This window comes from Acipenser ruthenus, chromosome 15, assembly GCF_902713425.1.
Source record: "Acipenser ruthenus chromosome 15, fAciRut3.2 maternal haplotype, whole genome shotgun sequence".
Classification (NCBI taxonomy): domain Eukaryota; kingdom Metazoa; phylum Chordata; class Actinopteri; order Acipenseriformes; family Acipenseridae; genus Acipenser; species Acipenser ruthenus.
In genome coordinates, this window is record NC_081203.1 from 910,485 (window position 1) to 928,909 (window position 18,425).

General features: G+C 46.7%; 1 protein-coding gene across 2 annotated transcripts in view; it reads left to right on the forward strand.

Annotated features, from left to right (window-relative positions):
- The window catches only part of LOC117396745 (collagen alpha-1(I) chain-like), a 75,417-nt gene that overhangs the window by 40,395 nt on the left and 16,597 nt on the right, over nt 1–18,425 (forward strand). For both annotated transcript variants that reach the window (XM_058986720.1, XM_058986722.1), the window contains 23 exons: nt 696–1,493; nt 2,957–3,001; nt 3,213–3,332; nt 6,540–6,578; nt 6,895–6,948; nt 7,781–7,834; nt 8,800–8,907; nt 10,500–10,553; nt 11,403–11,456; nt 11,850–11,894; nt 12,215–12,268; nt 12,664–12,708; nt 13,078–13,131; nt 13,321–13,365; nt 13,718–13,771; nt 14,150–14,194; nt 14,350–14,403; nt 15,695–15,739; nt 15,834–15,887; nt 16,696–16,803; nt 17,012–17,065; nt 17,571–17,624; nt 18,038–18,082. In XM_058986720.1, the coding sequence (XP_058842703.1) occupies nt 696–1,493; nt 2,957–3,001; nt 3,213–3,332; nt 6,540–6,578; nt 6,895–6,948; nt 7,781–7,834; nt 8,800–8,907; nt 10,500–10,553; nt 11,403–11,456; nt 11,850–11,894; nt 12,215–12,268; nt 12,664–12,708; nt 13,078–13,131; nt 13,321–13,365; nt 13,718–13,771; nt 14,150–14,194; nt 14,350–14,403; nt 15,695–15,739; nt 15,834–15,887; nt 16,696–16,803; nt 17,012–17,065; nt 17,571–17,624; nt 18,038–18,082 (2,082 nt within the window). The remainder of the gene's footprint in view (nt 1–695; nt 1,494–2,956; nt 3,002–3,212; nt 3,333–6,539; nt 6,579–6,894; nt 6,949–7,780; nt 7,835–8,799; nt 8,908–10,499; nt 10,554–11,402; nt 11,457–11,849; nt 11,895–12,214; nt 12,269–12,663; nt 12,709–13,077; nt 13,132–13,320; nt 13,366–13,717; nt 13,772–14,149; nt 14,195–14,349; nt 14,404–15,694; nt 15,740–15,833; nt 15,888–16,695; nt 16,804–17,011; nt 17,066–17,570; nt 17,625–18,037; nt 18,083–18,425) is intronic.

The following is an 18,425-nucleotide window of genomic DNA, read 5'->3' on the forward strand; positions in this document are numbered from 1 at the left end:
CATACTGTATTGTGCTGTGAGTGGTTGTGAGCTTTCACCGTGCATCTAGAGACGTTCAGATATCGGATTTGGATGTTTTTCATTGGGAATAATGGACACAGACAACCGAAAAGGTATTTAGATGCAAACTATTGCTATCGCTTGTGTGTAAAACTAACTAACAATTCAAACTCCCTCAATGTTATTGCCAGTTAAAACAAGGAAGCAGTGACTGTGTTTCCAGCACCGGAGGTCAGGGGTTTAGAGCCTGCTCCGGGGAACCTCAGACACCTGTGCTCCTTAAAGCACCCCTGCCCCCTGCGTCACACACTGCAGGAGTTTGCAAGGGCAACAGAATGAAACCTGCTGTAACCTGCACTGCCCCGGTCTGTAGAGAGAGAGAGAGCTGCTTCTGCTGTGCAATGCTCACCTAAAGGAAATCAAATAGACAGAACATTATATGAAAAAAACTGTACTGAAACACAAAAGAATAGTAAACTAAACGATTACTCGGCACATTTGGAAAGGTGTGTCAATGAGTGAGCTGGGGTTTGAACCGGGGACCTCCTGGTTACAAGCCCCTTTCTTTAACCACTGGACCACACAGCCTTCTTATAACTGATTGTTTTAAAGCGATCAGTACATTATCTACACCCACTTGCATGCAGCCCTTGGTTTTCTTCGTGTTCACCACAGTTTTCCCGTTCTATCCGTAGGGCTCCACGGTTGAAACTCCAGGATCCCAGACATGGTCCCCCTGGCTTCAGCACTTTGCCAAAGGAGCTGGCGGCCCCTCTCCCGGCACGGCGACGGCTTTGCTCCTGGGCCCAGGGAGCCGCGGAGACATGCCCGACGAGGAGCCAGCGCACCGGAACATCACCTCCAAGAAAGTACCAGGACTGCGTTGGTCTGCTGGCAACCTCACCTTGGACAAAAACACCATTACCTCATTGCTCATCAAGGGCAACAGCGATGGCTCAACTGCCGTTTCCACCAAATCGAATTCCGTGTTCAAGATCGTGGACGAGAACGTCACCACTGACAAGCAGAAGGGGGACGCGGGCTCCAGGACTTCTGTTCTGTTTCCAGGCAAGCCCTCGGACAAGATCATTGACCTAGACGCTAAACAGTCCTCTCGCCTCCCAGACAGCAAGACCTCAGCACACTCTCCCCAGCGCCCTGCCCCTCAGGTTCAGGACACCGACCTGCTGCTTGAAGAAGAGGAGCTCTTGGTTGCTGCTCCCTTGCCTACAGCTCACCCCAGGACTGGGGAGTTGGATACAGGGATAAATGCCAGTGCCACACCAGGGGAAACGCACAACTTAACAGAGGTTGGGAATGGCACTCTACAGCACAGCATGGACTCGCGCACGGACAGGATTACTGACACCAGGGTGCTGAAGGGCGCTGTGCATCAGCAGCACAAAGAGGGCTCTGTGGTGCAGGGGTCCGACGGCAGGCAGTACCGACTGAAACCGGGGCCCCCAGGGCCAATCGGACCCTCAGGGAAACCAGTAAGTGACCATCCTTCAATCTGTCTCTGTCTGGATGTCTGTCTTCTTGAGCTGGAAATAAGAGCCGCTCCAGGATTTCTAACAAGATCTTTATAAAACCCTGGCTGGCTTGAGCGGCTATGCTGTGTGCTTTACATCAATGTATCTGTCTGTCAGTCTATCTGGCTAGATTTGTCTTCTGTGTGGTTGTCTGCATTATCATATATTTTAAATCTACTGGACTTCTTGCTTGTTTTTAAGGAAACAGTGAGGCATTAGAAATAAAACCAAGCAAATGTTTAATATATATATATATTGCTCAAATGTGTTACCTGGGTAAATGGAGATTGCTGTATCTTGGTTTTCCATGGCTGAGACCTTCTCAATGCTGTTTCCAGTAATTCGTGGTGGTCTTGAGATCATGAGAGTTATGCCTCTAGCCTTTAGTCTGTCGTTTTCAGATATTTATTTTTTTTATTTTTAGATTATCGCTCCACCTGCTTCAAGACTAAAACTCGAGGCGAGGTCTACAGGGTTGTAAGGTCACAGCGTTGCATGATTGTTGCACTGTTCTAGAACACAGAGGGCGGGTCATGGTCAGGAAATGGACAGCCAGACTCGTAAACCTGTTTCACTAATAACAGGGTCTGAAGCACGGTTCAATATGATCCACTTCAAACCTGTTCCTTTTATAGCAGGGCTGTTTTAATTATCCTGCTTGTGAAGTGGGGTTTGTGTGCAGGATTTTGCACCTGACCAGGTATTTATTGTAATTGCTTCCCACTGCCCTAAAAATTTCAGTAATTGCAGCCTACAGAAGCTCACCACTCCCTAACCCTCCTCCCGGTAGCTCACTGCATTTTGTTTCGGAAGCCTGTCTTGGCGTTCTAGGCAGAGGGAGAGGGTCATAAAGATGCACGTAACAACCTCCTCAAAGGGAAGAAGATGGATTGAGTTAAAGCTGTAGAAGCAGTTTGCACTTTCCGAAGTGTCGACGTGTGGGAATGACCCCGTAGACCTGGGCTTTGTCATCGTCCCAGACAGGCCTTCATTGGCCAGGAGAGAAGTCTGCTATCACGATGACAGTGCTGCTAACACAGTTCCGTGTTCCGTGTTCTCTTAGAATCTGCTGATAAAATTCTCGTTCTCTGCTCATTGCTGTTTATCAGAGGTATTGAGTCACTGCTGGATGTGCCTAATGGGTAATTCGGGTGGTGAAGCAATAAATAGTGATTCTTCTTAATATACTATGTCACTTGCCTTTCTAACATACATTAACGACCACATTATCGTACTAATAGTCATGCAAGACTTTCAAACTGTCGTGTGACATTACACCCCTTTATCTGTCGTCTCGGGTCAATTTCTTTGCTCCCGATTTTGCGTGTACGCCACCGCCACCTACAGGGCATTCTGTATACTGACCGCTCCCCGAAATGAAATGTATGAAAACACCTTTAAAAACTACTTCTGTCTTTTATCAGGGCTGCTCAGGAAGAAGAGGGTATCCAGGGTTCAAAGGAGACAAGGTAAGTTTCCTTTGAGTAAGTAAGTCAGTATTTAATAGGAGCTGTGAGTTTAAAGACCAGTAACAGTGATAACGGTGTGCATCTAGTTAGAAACAATTGGAGCTGTTCTGTTAGCGGTTCTCCCCTGCACTGAACGCAGCAGTCTTGTGGTTGCAGCAGGGAAATCAGTAGCTGATGCAGTTCTCACAGGAGGGGGTGCTGTCTGTTACAGGGGTATCGGGGGCTGATGGGACGCACTGGCCTGACTGGGGAGCCTGGACCCCCCGGCCCCGCTGGGCTGCCCTCACTCTACCTGTGGAGGAACACGCCCCAGGACTGGCTCACATTCAGGGTGAGTGTCGACTCCCAGACTATCAAAATGCATGGAGGACAGAGCAGCCACACAGAGTGCTCATCCAGAACTGTCAGACCCTCAACGGTGATATTTTCAGTTCATTGAAAAAAAAAAAAGCCTTCTGGTCGAAACGTTTGTCATGGAAATGATCAAGATTCATTTAGTATTTCCACACACAGAGTGTTCCCTTGAGAGACTGCACCCTTTAACATTTGTTGTAAATGAATGATATCATGCCTGTCCATTTGAATCCTGTAAATGCAGTTTGTCTTTGATCCAATGCTTTGTGGACTTGCTGTCGCAGCGGCTTCTAAAATGATAACCCGCCCCCGGCTTCCCTGAAATGAAAGTGTGCATCCGACCGCTGGACTCCACATACTGCCAGGCTGGCCAAGACCGTGTCCTCTCATTGGCTTCTCTTTCATTCTATTTCCGACAATCCATTTCAGCTTCTTTAAATATACCGCATGGCTAGCAAAGGCAGCTGCGTGCTGTAATTGAAAGCAGTTGGATGGGAGAGTTCTGTAACACTGCACAGGACCTCAGGGGCACAGGACCGAATCTGCTGCATTTCCGCTATAAAGTTAATTCTGGACAATAACTGATCATCTTGGGTTTTTGCGAGTCCATCTTGACCTCCTTGATTCTATATTCCGATCATCACAGGTGTAGCGTACCAATATTAAATATGCATGTGCGAAGACCATGCAAAGCAATTGAGAAACATGACATCTTGCTAAACAAATCTTCAGACCTAATGTAAGGACTAATATGCATGCTGAATCCCTCCTGGACTTGGTGGAGCAGTATTGATGCACTGACTCCCCAGGAGGAAGGAGGTGGCGTGCGAGTTCAGTATAGGACAGTGGTAATACATCCAGCTGCCAATGTGGAACTAGTAATATTAATGTGCAGAGTCGGTAATCCCACAGGGGCTTGGGATGAATGACTCTGAGAGAGACAGAATTAGCATCAGCAGGCTGAAGCTCCAGAGAATCCCTCCTATTCTGTCCAGCAGCGAGCACCATGCAGCTTCTCAGGCTCTTTTATTAAAAAGCAAGAAGACCGTCCCTCTCTGAGGGACGCTGGTCTTCTTAAAGGATGCGTTCTTGCGAAAAGGGCTCGCTTACTGTATCCCACTTTTATAAACCGCTGTTCAGGAGAGACGGTGGGATTGAAAGGGTTACTGTACTGCTGGGAATGTTCCCTTCATCCATTAAAGAGACAGGATTGAACTGTGCTCAGATATTCCGATCTGTAATATGTTTTAAACTTGTATTCCTTGGCAGTGTTCTGACCCTTGACTATGGACAGGGCTAGTGTGTTATATTCTCCAGCTTAAGCCAGTTGGGACCATTTTATAATACCAGCATTTATTTATTTGTATTACATAGAAAGGGTTACTCGAGTTTCACTGAGGCCGGTACAGCAAAGCCAATGGCAGGGAGGAGAGTGTGTGAGCCAAACTGCTCTATGAAACCCTGCTAGTGTGGTTTTATTGCAGTCTTAAAACTGCCTTCAATGCTTTTCTGGCTGGTCTGTGAAGCTGATCCACTGTTTGTTGAACCCACAAGTGTTTCCCTAAGTCGTGGCTCTCGTTAGCCAGGCTTTTTCAATTATTTTATGAACGGTCCTTTTTTAAAAAAGAAAAGTTTGCCTTCCAAACGTCAGCTGAACCATCAAGTTAAACTGTGGTGGGTGGAGGGGGGGGGAGAGCAGGTAGGATCACAATTCCTGAAATCCTCACACATGTCAAGCATTAGGAGTGCAACAGACCCTGCCCTGATATCTGTCCTGGTTTAAAGCTCTGAGTGCTGTGTGAGATCAAGACGGCAGGTCTTTTTAGTTGTGTGTGTGTGTGTGTGTGTGTGCGGTACATTCCCTCGGCTTGGCTTGAGTTTGAACCGGGGGCCGCTGATTCAAATCCGCGCTCTGTCCAAACCGATGGGCTGAAGCTCAGTCCGCCCTGTATTTCATGCTGAATGCCAGCGAAGGCGGGATGGGATGTAATGATGGGGTTTGATAACGTGGTCTTCGCTCAGCTCAATGAGAACCTGTCTGGTGCTCGATGGTAGGTTTGAGGTCCTAACAAGGAGTAACTGTGTGGGCCCTGCTTAAATCACAGCGCTCCTCTTCTGTTAGGTAAGGCTTCAGTGTAAGGGGAGTAGCAGTACCTGTGTGCTTCCTCATTGTATTTCCAGTACCCTGTCAGACTGAAAGAACGGAACTGGAATGATCAGGGAATGGGAGCTCCTCATGTTCCTGGATGCATAGTTCTCCTCCTATATAAAACCAGACACTAAAAATAGGAATCTGTATTCATCGCCAACCCGAGATGGGTCAAATTCACTCAGGCAAATTAGTTTTCTTTTGGCATTGCCAAAATGCAAGCTGCTTCTCAGCTGTCCTAACCCAGACCGGATCTCCACGTTAGCTTGTTTTAATGAGGGAGTGGGTGGGTTTCAGTTTAGATGCTTCTGTTCCCTTATAATTAATGTTTGAGTGGTGGTCAGTGCCCCCCCCCCCCCCGGTATCCTAACCCTCTTTCCACTTATTGCCACCGAATAGTACAACAGCTGTGTCCGAGCCAAGAAACATATTTTCCAAGTGTAATATTGTGAGAAGCCTGCTACTGCGGCAGAGGTGATTTTAATAAGCCAGCGATTTACTGGGGCAATATTGAAACTAGCAGCCTGCGCTCCCCATGGGAAGAAAGCCTCTGTGTGGTACTGTCGAGACCTCCGTGATTTATAACCCTCCAACTACCTCCATTTTATAATGTGATTCATCACCTTTCCAGATCTGGCACTGCAATCTGATGTCAGGCAGCCAGGAGGGGCATTCTGACTGAAAACCCGCTCAATTATTCAAGCAGCTTGAGTGTAAACCTGGCAGATTATCTGCAAATATGAAACAGTGTGTGTGCGTGCATGTGTGCGTGCATGCGTGCGTGCGTGTGTGTGTGTTTGTGTCTGTGTGTGTGCTCTAACCCTAACCCTAGTTGGCCCTCCCTTTTAAGATTTCGTTGTTCAAACTGGACATTACCTGTGTGTGTGGCGCCCCCTGGTAGCCAAATAGTGTACTGGTACTATTTTTTTTGTTTTTTTTGTTAAAAGGACACACTGCAGGCTCTGTTAAAGCGTTGCACCATAAAGAGGCATGAGAACCATGCCTCTATTTTTCTTTTTTTTTTTTTTCTTCCAGCAAACATCATTCTTTCAGCTGTTACAAGCCGGCTGGCCCGTGAGTATTAACAGTATTCATTTCTGTATATGTAGAAAAGCAATTGCAGCTGTACAGTATGTAAAAGAACCTCATCGTCTGTGTAGCCTCTTAGCACTCTGTTGTACAGTACCAGTGATACACATCTATACAGTGGGCTTGCTCTGCACACTGGGATTAATCCTTTAAAGAGGGGAAGCTTGTGTCCCGACCTGCTAAAACTCTCCACAAGCTTAGCTCTGCATGCACAGAAGGCTACATTGGTGAAGCTTGTTAAACCTGCCCATTGGTATCTATAACTATAATCATGTCTACATGCAATCGTTTTGTTTTTCAGAGAGAGCGGGGGCCTGCAGGTGCCCCTGGGGAAATGGGGAAGCCAGGGCCACAGGTAAGAGTCGAGCCTGATTTGAGATGCATGATAATAAGGGCTCTGTACGCATGTTTGTGTATTGAATCGTGTTGCATTGTAGATACTGGCACAAAGGAAGCAGCAGTGTTCAGTAGACTGGAGCAGAGTGCTGGAGTTTAGACTGCAGTTTAATGTCCCTGTAGGTAGGAATTGCTTGGGATCTAGCCCTGCCTTCTGCGTAGCTTAAGCTAAGGCCTAGTTAAGCATGGTTAAGCACTAGAAAGGTATGGTAAAGCATATTAAAATACATGGCAAACCATGCATACGTTGCAAGTTTTAATGCAATCATCTTTTTATAAGGCTGGCATGTTACTGCACTTCCCTCGAGGGAGCTGAGCAGCTGTATTTCAGCAGCTGTTTCCCTGTGGCCTGTGTTTGTGTGCTTAGCATATGCACAGTCCCGGGGGTACTTAAAGCTTCACCTAATGAGCTAGAAGCGGCGGAAAGGAGTCTGGTGCCACTTTACATTCCTGACAACCTCAAGAAGTCAAGCACCGTGACCACAGGCCTGTGTGCAGAGGAGCCTGGCTGAGTCTCTCGAGCTGGGGGGGGGGGGGGGGGGTAGAGGCTGAGGTTTGAAGTTTACCTCTCCCATCCTCCGCCAGTGTGCGGCATGCCTAAACTATTAGGTAGAGTCAGTAAGAACTAACACTAACCAATACGGACACCTGGCCTTAATGTTGCAATTGTTTATGAAATGTGCATGCACAGTCCGTGAGATTCTTTTATTTTATTAGTACAGTTCATTATAATAACACATACGTGTGTAGAAATGAACACAGGGTTACTGAGTGTGAGTCTTTATCTGCAGGGAATTCAAGGAGATCCAGGAGAGAGAGGGACACCAGGACACAAGGGCTACACGGTAATTCTATTAGAAATAAATAAATATATAAAGGCTAGTTTCATTCAAGAGTATGATCCAACACACCAAGCAGCCGTCACCTACTGTTGCAGAGAGAGTTTTTGTCATCGGTGCCGGCATTACTGAGGCATTCTCAAGAGCTTCGTGCACTTGCATGAATATTTGACTCTTCATAATGCCTGTAATTATAGTTTTTCTTTGGTCCTGTTGAGGGTTCTGGGGCCAGGCTGAGCCCCACAGCTCCAGCAGCCTCGCCCTCCCATTGAAAAGTTAATCCATCCAGCCTGACAGAGTGCTGACAGGCTGCAGTCAATCTGAAAGGGGGATTGTGATGGGAGTCAGGCAGCCCCTTCACAAGGGGAGATTACAAGGGCTCAGTACGGCAGTCTAATCCCCAAGGTTACTGCTATCACCGCGCTGCAGGGTCCCAGCAAACCAATCACCTGAGTGGCACTCGCCCCTGTTCATTACAGCTCTGGGGTACTCAGATTCCCAGGACGCTGGATGTTGTTTACAGTATATTTACAATCTGTGCTAATAGGATTTTTTTTCATTGCTCACAGTGCCACTGGTGGCCAGCTGATGTAATTACGAGGGCTTAAATTTCCTTCCTTTCCTCATTGCTCTTACCTCTATATTCTTCTTGCACACAGTTCCATTGATCTAAGCAGGATGGAAACAGAGCGTCCGCTCAAACAGGACATCAGCACCAAACCAGTGTGTCGTTTTGCTTACTTTAAACGACACAAATACACTGAAGAGGCTCACGCACACTGCTAGAGATTTAATGATTACATTATCTACTGTTTATAGCAATAAAACTGACCCCTGTGTTGGTTCCAACCTAAAAACACATGATTATTTTTGGTTTCTTTGAGTTGAAAAACGTTACAATGAATGCTCACCCCCCCCTCCCAGCACTGTCAGTGAGCCTCGTGTCTAACTGCTACTGTCTTCCTGTCCAGGGTGACCCAGGCCCACGTGGAAAGGCGGGTCGGTCTGGCTCCCGGGGGTCAGACGGAGTTCACGGAGTGGACGGTCAGCCAGGTCCAGCTGGGATACCTGGACATCAGGTGAGAGGAGCGGGGAGGAGTCTGCAGAGTGACACCCTCACAGCGACCTCCTGAACCTCACAGCCTCAGCAATGCTGCTTTACTGCACTCTCCCATCTAGCTTCCAGAGGGCGCACAGAGCTGGTGTACTCGCTAGGGGGTTCTGTAGTAACGTCCGCAGAGCTGGTGTTCTCGCTAGGGGGTTCTGTAATAACGTCCACAGAGCTGGTGTTCTCGCTAGGGGGTTCTGTAGTAACGTCCACAGAGCTGGTGTACTCGCTAGGGGGTTCTGTAGTAACGTCCACAGAGCTGGTGTTCTCGCTAGGGGGTTCTGTAGTAACGTTCACAGAGCTGGAGTACTCGCTAGGGGGTTCTGTAGTAACGTCCACAGAGCTGGTGTACTCGCTAGGGGGTTCTGTAGTAACGTCCACAGAGCTGGTGTTCTCGCTAGGGGGTTCTGTAGTAACGTTCACAGAGCTGGAGTACTCGCTAGGGGGTTCTGTAGTAACGTCCACAGAGCTGGTGTACTCGCTAGGGGGTTCTGTAGTAACGTCCACAGAGCTGGTGTCCTCGCTAGGGGGTTCTATAGTAACGTCCACAGAGCTGGTGTACTCGCTAGGGGGTTCTGTAGTAACGTCCACAGAGCTGGTGTCCTCGCTAGGGGGTTCTATAGTAACGTCCACAGAGCTGGTGTACTCGCTAGGGGGTTCTGTAGTAACTGCTTTAACTTCTTAAACCTGTCAAAGCTGTTTTGGAGATGCTCCTTTTGATCCCGGTTTTGAAGAGGTGATGGTGGTCTGACAGGCATGTTTAAAGAGACTATGGAGACAGGCTTGTTGTGTGTGCCAGTGTGACGAGTGATTGGTATGGTTTGCTGTAATGTCATGTGAAGCACAGAGCAGCTTCAGTGTGGGGAAGCGGAATGGGAAGATTTGCCTGCAGCCTGTCTGAACAAGCCTTAAGCACTTGAGATCATAGACCTGCTGTGCTGTACGACTACAACGTGCACAAAAAAACACTGTAGTCTTGTGAATATACCGTGCACGCTTTTACACATACTGGGAGATATTCTATGTGTTGTTGCTTAATTAGCAGTATATACAGTATGTTATTGGGAGCCTGAAAACTGAATCACAAGCCATCCACAAACTCCAAAAAGCAAGACTTGTCAAGAACTGGCACTGGTGACTTATTCTCAATATGCATTCCATTCCGTGTCTCATTCGTAGCTCGTCACTAATCCTAACACACAGTACACAACCACATCAGGTACATTACACACAGTTTCAGGGTTGACCCTATTTGAACTAGTTTGTCGATCTTTTCACACTCGCCCTCTTCACACTCATCAAGCATCTTGCAATAACTTGCAAAACACAGATGTGCGCTGGGTTTGTGTTTTCAGCTCCTCCGAGCAAGGGTCAGAGATGGAAATGTGCTCCCTTCTCAGTGAGATGCTTCGAAATGTCACTATTTCTAGCAGCATGCTTCCCTTAGTCATCTGGTTTTGGGCTGCTGGTAGGCAGGGTGTATGTTGGGTAAATGCTGAGAATCGCTCTTTTGAACACCACCTCTTCGCTGGATTCAATAATAATATCTTCTTTTTTTTATAGGGACCTCAGGGCTACACGGGAGATCAAGGAGCGAAAGGAGAGAAAGGCGTGGAGGTGATTTTTTTTAATTCTCTGTTTTAAGAGCGAGCGTCTGACGCAGTGGTTCAAGAAGAAAAGGTTTACTTTGACCGGATTGAGTCTTAATCCAGGATTAGCAACATTACTAAATATCCTCGAGTCTCTAATGCCTTGGGCAAATAAAATAAATAAGTCCAGGATTTGCAGGTTTATTCCTAAAATGCAGAATAAAGCTTCCATAAAACTCCTGCTAATGCCGGCAGGTCTCGAATCCCCCTGGAGTGTCAGCGGATTGGCCATTAGAAAGATTAACAGCTGTGAATTACTTCTCTTTGAGCTCATTCCCTCTATTATCGGATCAGGCTTTTCAGATCAAAGCCGCTTCAGCTGGTCCTGTGCTCAGAATGTGAGGCTCAAGTCGCAAGCGGTTTGGTGGAGTTCACGCAACACGTTGATTCTATGACAGCGGCTTCCTGTCACCGTGCATTAGATGTGACTGAACTGGGGGTTTGAACCCAGATGAGGGGTTCGCTTTCATGTGTTTGGTTTTACTTGCAAGGTTTAAAGTGTAACATTTGCAGCGTGCATCCTGGCTCAAGGTAGCCTGCAGTGTGTGCCGAATGCAATGAGTGAAAGACAGAGGGAGACACACGTACACACACACTGACACTGACACACACACACACACACACACACACTGGAACAGCAGGCTTCCTTAAGTGACTAGCACCCGAATGACACTACAACTCTCCTAAAAAAAAAAAAAAAAAAAAAAAAAAAAAAATGAAGTGGAGAACTTCCACTCCACAATGATTTGGGGCGTAGCTAAAGCTGTTAATGACATCACTGCCCTTTTGATGACAGTTATTTGTATTTTTTTCAAAGGGGTTTACAGGGGAATCCGGGCCTGCTGGAGAGAGAGGAGGGAAAGGAGCAAAGGTAAGTACAAAACTTCTTCTGTCATAATATAAACCACATGACGTTACCTCATGGAGCCAATGCCATTGAACTGCAAAGAAATCTGTACAAAGTGAGACAGCTAGAATCTGTCTTTGGAGCTCCCGTTAACTTAGCTGTAGATGTACTTTGATTGTGCTGTACTGATAAATAAAGTTAAAGATGCCTAATAAAAGATTTAAAAAAAAAAAAAAAAAACATTGGTCACACTGCATCTGTGCTCGTACAGTATTTTGAAACGTTGACTCCCTCTGCTGCCCAACCATAAGTACTGCAAGCCTTGCACATCTATTCATGGTTGAATGCTGTTTGCTCTATTTCAGAGCAGAGCTGTTACTGTATAATCAGATTTATTTTATATCTATCTTATTTTAGGGGGCAAAAGGGGAAGCTGGTTTACGTGGACCTATTGGAGCACCTGTAAGTAACACCTCTCCCTCTCTCTCAATCTCTCCACTTCTCCTCTCTATCTCTTTCTCTTGCCCCACTCCCCCCCACACTTTGTGTCTCTCACATTTCTCTATCTCATTTGGCTTGGAGTGATTTGAATTTGCACAGATTCAGTACCTTCAGCCTCTCCTTGGCTAGCGTTTCAGTTTGCAGTAGTGAAATATAAATCCACTGGAGGCTGATATTAAGACAAGTCGCAGCTTAATATTGTAAAATAAAAAGCTACACAGCCATGTCACCCTGCCCCTGCCTCCCTCGTGCACATCTTGTGTTTGCCTGTTTGTTTCCAGGGCTCGATGGGAGTCCGAGGGGTACCGGGAGTTCAAGGGCCTCAGGGGCCACCAGTAAGTATTGTGACTCAACAAAAAAGCAAATCAGTACAGGAGAGGGCTATTGCTTAGTGTTCAAATTAGCAGTGCTCAATATAGCAGGCATTGCAATTCTGGATTAGGAGAAAACCAGATGGACTTGCATCTCAAGGCGCTGCCCCTATAGATACAGTACCATTAGTTACCTAGACTGGTACTGCATCCCTTTCTCTCTCGTACGTCTCATTGATTACTCTAAGTGAATGATCGTCTCATGCATTACAGTCCTATACATTTTCCACTGTCCCTCTGCTTTACTATGGTATAATGCATGCTGTGTGATTTGTGGCAGGGTTTGCATCCTAACTGTGGTCTGCAGCTTGTGTGCTAGTACCTGCAGGACTGACCCTGGTGTGTGTTTTATTTTTCAGGGGGAGCACGGTTTGGTGGGCCCTGTGGGATCACCTGGGGCTGTGGTAAGTACAGTACAGACTCTGCATTTGAGAAAGCCCAGATCTCTCTCTCTCACCTTGCACAGTGCGGCGCGAGTGTTTGAGGTGGGACATGTGATGTTCATGCCTCTCACTCACTGATTAAGAAAGCATGTTGCTGCAGACGGCTGAGGGCATCCACAGTTCAGTGCAATGCAGAACAACTGCTGAGTGCTGAGCAGGTGAAGAGCTGCCGTACTGTTCGAGATCCTCTTAGTGACTGTTCAGGGCTGTGAAAGTCAGATCTCTTTTAAATTCTACAGTCAATAAATCTGCACGCTGAATTTTCTCCAGCAGATCTAAGTCTGTGCTGTAAAGCTGCTCACCAGAATATTTGTGTGTTTGTACCTGCAGGGTGACAGTGGGGTGACAGGAGAGGTCGGCGCCCAAGGGGTTAATGGCTCTCAGGTGAGTAAGAACACCGAACCCGTGGCCTGAATTCAATCTAAATTGTAGCGCCGTTGAGGAGCGCCGCAGTGGGCTCCTTTTATCACTCTCTGAAATTGTTCAGGCAGGAGCTGAAAGAAGCGTTTTTGTTTGGTGTGTCTGTGAACTGGGCAGATCTTAACGCATTCCCGCGTTGTTTGTTTCTGACAGGGAGACAGCGGACCGGCGGGACCCCGTGGCCCCAGAGGCCCTCAGGTATCAAGATCGATCCCAATATATATGTATCTACTGTGTCAGAATGAGCCCCCGTACTGTTCCACATGGCGTTGCCTCCCCCCACCTCCCGCTGTAGTGATTGTTCATAATCAGCATGCACTGTTACTCTGAGCCGTGCTGTATCGCACATTATAACTAGTCAAGTAACTGGTGCCTTCATCAGGGCACTCATCAAAACGTCTGTCTGCATGGCTCCTGAAGGTGCGGACGGCTCGCTGCAGATTTGGATGTTGTAGGGTGACGCTATCTTATGCCCAGTTCTTGAGTTTTTAATATGGTTAGTGATGATAAAATAATTCCCACTTTGATTAATGTGATTGTTCTGTAATAGGGGTCGCAAGGTTTACAAGGTGTAAGAGGACTAGAGGGACAGAGAGGACCACAGGTAAGGCATCTAAAAAAATGTTTTAAAAAATACTCCGCTGCACTCAAGTGCTCTATGTCTGTGACACTCGGGCTGCTGGGCTTCTGTTTTGTCATGGGCAGTACAAACACAGTGCTGTATGGGATGCATGAAAAACCAGTGCATAGCTTTGCCATCCTCGAATGATGCATTCATGGGATATAAAGATGCAATGAATCCATGCTCCCCTGTCATTGAAGTGTTTCCCTCGTTAATGGTCCAAAGCAGGTGGTACAAAGCAGGCAGTCAGGACCAGCGCATGTACTGTGACGTGTGCTGTATCAGAGCCTGGGGCTCTTCAGACTGGACATGAACCTTGTGAACATCTAGTGGAATTGAATCCTTTTGTTTTTGTTTTAGGGATCTGCTGGAAAGGATGGTCCTCCTGGTCCAAAAGGTGAACCTGTAAGTGATGATCATTCTTTTTTTCTGGTAAAATTGAGTTCAAATTACAGTCTTGCTGTGCTGCACTGAAAAGTCTCGCGAGAAAGCACAGCGAAGCCAGGCGGAATAAACGGCACGCCTCTCTTTGAAAATCCCTTTTGTGTTCTTCATTTCAGGGAGAGATCGGCCCCTCCGGTCCCAGAGGAGAGCCCGGGTTCGAAGGGCCAATGGTAAACACCAATTAATCCACACAGCCTGCTTTTACTGTGCAGCTGCGGGTTTATTGACAGGGCATCACCTGGAACTTAAATATGAGCTCCAGCCCTTCGCTTTGAGCATTTTACAAGGCAACAGTTCAGCGCTCCTGTGTTTTCTTATTAATTGCAAGCTGATGGTGCCAGATTTGCTCTGCTTTTGTACCTGCTAATGCTTCCAAAGTTTTAAGAAACAGCTTAGCTATTCCAATATGAGCGTCTTCTGAGACACCTTCGGTTCTGCAAACCTCCTGAATGTGAATCCCTGTGTGGTGCTCGTCAGAACGCCATCATGCATTCAGGGCTTTACCATCTCAGACCAAAAGCGTGTGCAATTTAGAGCAGATGTGAGGGACACTTGTACACTTTTTGGTTTTGCTTAGAGATGGTGCTTGCTGACAGCGTTTTTGAATGTATTTACGAGACCGCAGTCTAGAAAGTTAAAGGATGTCGTAAAAACTTAATTGGATGCTTGACTGCCGCGGACGTCTGTCTGGTGTGGAGCGACTGTGTCAACGGGAGCAAGGTCATTGACAGGGCAGAGTTCATACCCTTTAGTGCACTTGGAGACAGACAGAGCAACTGCAAGTGCGCAGCAAGTGTACTGCAGTAAAGTTTAGTATCCCCGCAAACTTGGTATAAAAATCCGCCCCATATGTTTTCGATATAGAGCGATGGTCGTTCCTAGGATGTCTTGCATGAAATCGGCTTTACAGACTGTGGCTGTGTCTTTTATCTCAGGATGTGAAGAACTGTATACAGTATGATGCAGTCGTGCAGCAGTAAATCTACAGCATTTGAATTCTCTGCTTTCAGTTAGAACTTGTCTGCCCCCTAGGGAATCTCGGATTTCTCCGATGAAGGGTTAGATGTGTCCCAGGTTCAGACTGTGACAGAAGGAATTGTCTGAGAGCCAGAGGATACATATGCAAAGTGTAACTGTAGAGCAGCTAAAGCAAAAGGACAGCTCTGTGTTTTAATAAACTTCATTCTGGTGGAGCACACTTGTTAACATCTGGTCCTCCAGTCAAATTAACCCTAATGATGTATTCCAGGCCACTGTCAATTCCTCAAGGAAGGCTTGGGATTTAGCAAAACTGTCAAAAGGGTTTTGATATTGAACTCCCTTCATTCTGCAAGAAACTTAGAAATGACCCACATGACTGGTCAAACAGATGTGTCTCCTAAACACGTGCACCAGTTCTACTGAATGTGTGGAACATGCACATTCCAACGTCCTTTCATCGCTCTCCTTGTCTTTTACCAGGGGATCAGTGGAATACCCGGTCCTAATGGTGTCCCAGGAAGCAGAGTAAGAGCTGTACTTGATGCTTATTGATTTCAATTGAGAATCGTTGATATGGGGTGTTTGACCAGCCTTTCATCACACTGTCCTGTTTTCACAGGGAGATCGAGCCCCGGATGGTGATCAAGGGAATGCAGGATTAAAAGGGGATTGTGTATGTATGCGTGTACTGAATACTGTGTCTCGTGTATGGATGCATGTACTGAATACTGTGTCTTGTGTATGTATGCGTGTACTGAATACTGTGTCTCGTGTATGGATGCGTGTACTGAATACTGTGTCTCGTGTATGGATGCATGTACTGAATACTGTGTCTTGTGTATGTATGCGTGTACTGAATACTGTGTCTCGTGTATGTATGCGTGTACTGAATACTGTGTCTCGTGTACGGATGCATGTACTGAATACTGTGTCTCGTGTACGGATGCATGTACTGAATACTGTGTCTCGTGTATGTATGCGTGTACTGAATACTGTGTCTCGTGTATGTATGCGTGTACTGAATACTGTGTCTCGTGTACGGATGCATGTACTGAATACTGTGTCTCGTGTACGGATGCATGTACTGAATACTGTGTCTTGTGTATGTATGCGTGTACTGAATACTGTGTCTCGTGTATGTATGCATGTACTGAATACTGTGTCTCGTGTATGTATGCATGTACTGAATACTGTGTCTCGTGTATGTATGCGTGTACTGAATACTCTGTCTTGTAAATCACTCTGCTGACTCTTTGTATTTGCTTCTATGCAGTACTAATTTAAGTAAAAAGTGAAACTTGTGCTTTTACTAACCGTGTAATTGCAGATGGGGTAGAAAAACATTATCAAACTGAAAAACAAAAAGCATTGATGAATTTTGTCGTAGGTTTAAACTGGGCAATTACTGGGGGTGTAGATGGTGTTGAGGGGTCCAGTTCAATCTGTGTGTTTTTTACATTTTTTTTTTTTTTTTTTTGCAGGGGCTCCAAGGTCCTCTTGGTATGAGAGGTATCCCTGGGGTCAGAGGTCAAAGCGGCTTCCCAGGATTCCCTGGTGAAAAGGGGCAAAGCGGACCGCAGGGACCCCAGGTGAGTGGAACTCGTTTGAAAGGATCTGCTTGATCCTCCAGGAGGGTGCCGACAGATTCGACTGTGACCTGCGTGGCTAGCACCTGTTTGCACGGCTCTCCTTCCTTCTTTCTGAAGGAGAATCTAGTTACTGTGTAAGACAGGTAAACCAGAGAGAGCCAGGTATCAACACTGACATTCTTGTTAAGAGCTCAATGTTATTTTGCAGGGTGAAGAAGGAGAAAGCGGCCCGCCGGGAACAGTTGGCAGTGAGGGGGCGAAGGTCAGTTTAACCCTTTGCTTTCCAGACAGTGCATGTGTGGACATAATGATCCACCCCAGTGTACCAACCCTTATAGAAGTCTCCCATGGTAAAAGCATAGCAAAATGGATTGAAGCACAGTGAAAGCATGATAAAGCATAAGTAAGCATCGTACAGCCCAGAGAGGTAAAGTAAAGCATAAAAAAACACGGTAAACGATGTATTATAGCCATGAGAAAACCTGCTGGATTTTTATAAGGGAATGTGCATGAGTCACCCCATTATTCTCAATTTCATCTTGTAATCAAGGGGCAAAACATTGGGAGTATCCATGTAAAATTCCTCCAATCATTGCTACAACTGGGGACGATTTTAATGTCACTTCAGATTGAAATAGACATGTACCCCATGGGAGATACTGCCAGCCATTTAATACCTTACAGAACCTGAAGAGGAAATCTCTTGAAAGGCATGTTTAGTCTGTGAGGGAAGAAAGCTGCTTATTTCAATGTTTGGTTTCTTTTAGGGAAACCGGGGACAGTCTGGCTCGATGGGAAAACATGGCCCTAAAGGACCAAGGGTAAGCGTCTGCCTCTTCTCTCTTCAGCTTTACAGATTACACGTGGGGATCGAGACCCGGCTTTCAAATCTACATGCTGTTTTTGCCAGGGTCAGTTGGATGTACAGCGTAAACCAGTGGAAATGAATCTAGAATGATTTTAACTGATGCATCAGCCCTACCTGTAACTCCAGTTGTTTCCTACAGTTGCTCTTCTTGCAGAGAAACGTAGGGAGTGGTGAGGTTGCCCATGCACCCTGTAATGCATTTACTATAGACTGGGCAATTTGCCAGTGACGTGTCCTTTGGGGGAAGTATAGGCCACGCAAGTTGTTTTTAAGGAGCTGTGGTAAGTGCTTGGGTTCCAGCCGTCTCCTGGACTGTAGCCCCCTATATATAAGCCGTGCATTAAAGACGCCTCTCTTTATTAACAGGGTCGGACGGGGCAGCGTGGCCTTGTGGGTGCACCTGGAGTGCCGGTGAGATTGAGACAGAGTTTCACAATCAACCAAAGTGTGTGTGTGTGTGTGTGTGTGTGTGTGTGTGTGTGTGCCCTGTACCCCATGCTGTGACCCTCTCTGTTTTGTTTCAGGGTCTGAGAGGTGTGTGTGTCTCTCTCTCTGTGCCTGTGTGAGTGTGTGTGTGTGTGCGTGTGTGCGTGCGTGTGCGTCTCTCTCTCTGTGCCCGTGTGTGTGTGCGTCTCTCTCTCTGTGCCCGTGTGTGTGTGTGCGCATGTCCCATTCTCTGACCCTCTCTGTGTTTTGTTTCAGGGTCTGAGAGGTGTGTGTGCGCGCATGCCCCGTGCCTCATGCTCTGACCCTC